General features: G+C 46.8%; 1 protein-coding gene across 1 annotated transcript in view; it reads left to right on the top strand.

Moving 5' to 3' along the window:
• LRSAM1 (leucine rich repeat and sterile alpha motif containing 1) overlaps positions 1–393 on the top strand; it is a gene marked incomplete at its 3' end in the record, with an annotated part of 20,333 nt that overhangs the window by 5,474 nt on the left and 14,466 nt on the right. The window contains exon 6 of the mRNA XM_010132424.1: positions 178–262. Coding sequence (XP_010130726.1) covers positions 178–262 — 85 coding nt within the window. The remainder of the gene's footprint in view (positions 1–177; positions 263–393) is intronic.

Here is a 393-nt window from a genome sequence, read left to right as displayed (position 1 = left end):
ATGTACCCTGTATCCACAACTGCTGGAAAACACCTTTTTTTAACCCAGAAAGTATAATCTAAAACCAATCTCCAGTTGTCCTTCCGGGCCCGAGCGCAGCCCCAGCAGCGCAGGTGTGTAGAAAACCTGAGACACGTGTGAAGGAGATCTGGAATTTCTTTTCTGTTAATACCTTAGGTCCTAAACCTTGAAAGGAATCTTTTAACACGTCTTCCACAATCTATAGGAGACCTTGCCCAGCTCCAGATGCTCAACGTGAAAGGTATGGCACGTGTTTCTTGTCGGTGCTCTGGGTGAAGCACCGTGTGTTATCTGGGTCGTGTTGAGCTGCGTTAGTGATTATTCCTTTCAGCAAACAAACACCCAATGGTTTACACTGCGAGGGCTACGGAA

The sequence above is a fragment of the Buceros rhinoceros genome, unplaced genomic scaffold (assembly GCF_000710305.1).
Source record: "Buceros rhinoceros silvestris isolate BGI_N320 unplaced genomic scaffold, ASM71030v1 scaffold13153, whole genome shotgun sequence".
Classification (NCBI taxonomy): domain Eukaryota; kingdom Metazoa; phylum Chordata; class Aves; order Bucerotiformes; family Bucerotidae; genus Buceros; species Buceros rhinoceros.
This window is presented reverse-complemented; position numbering and strand designations above follow the sequence as displayed.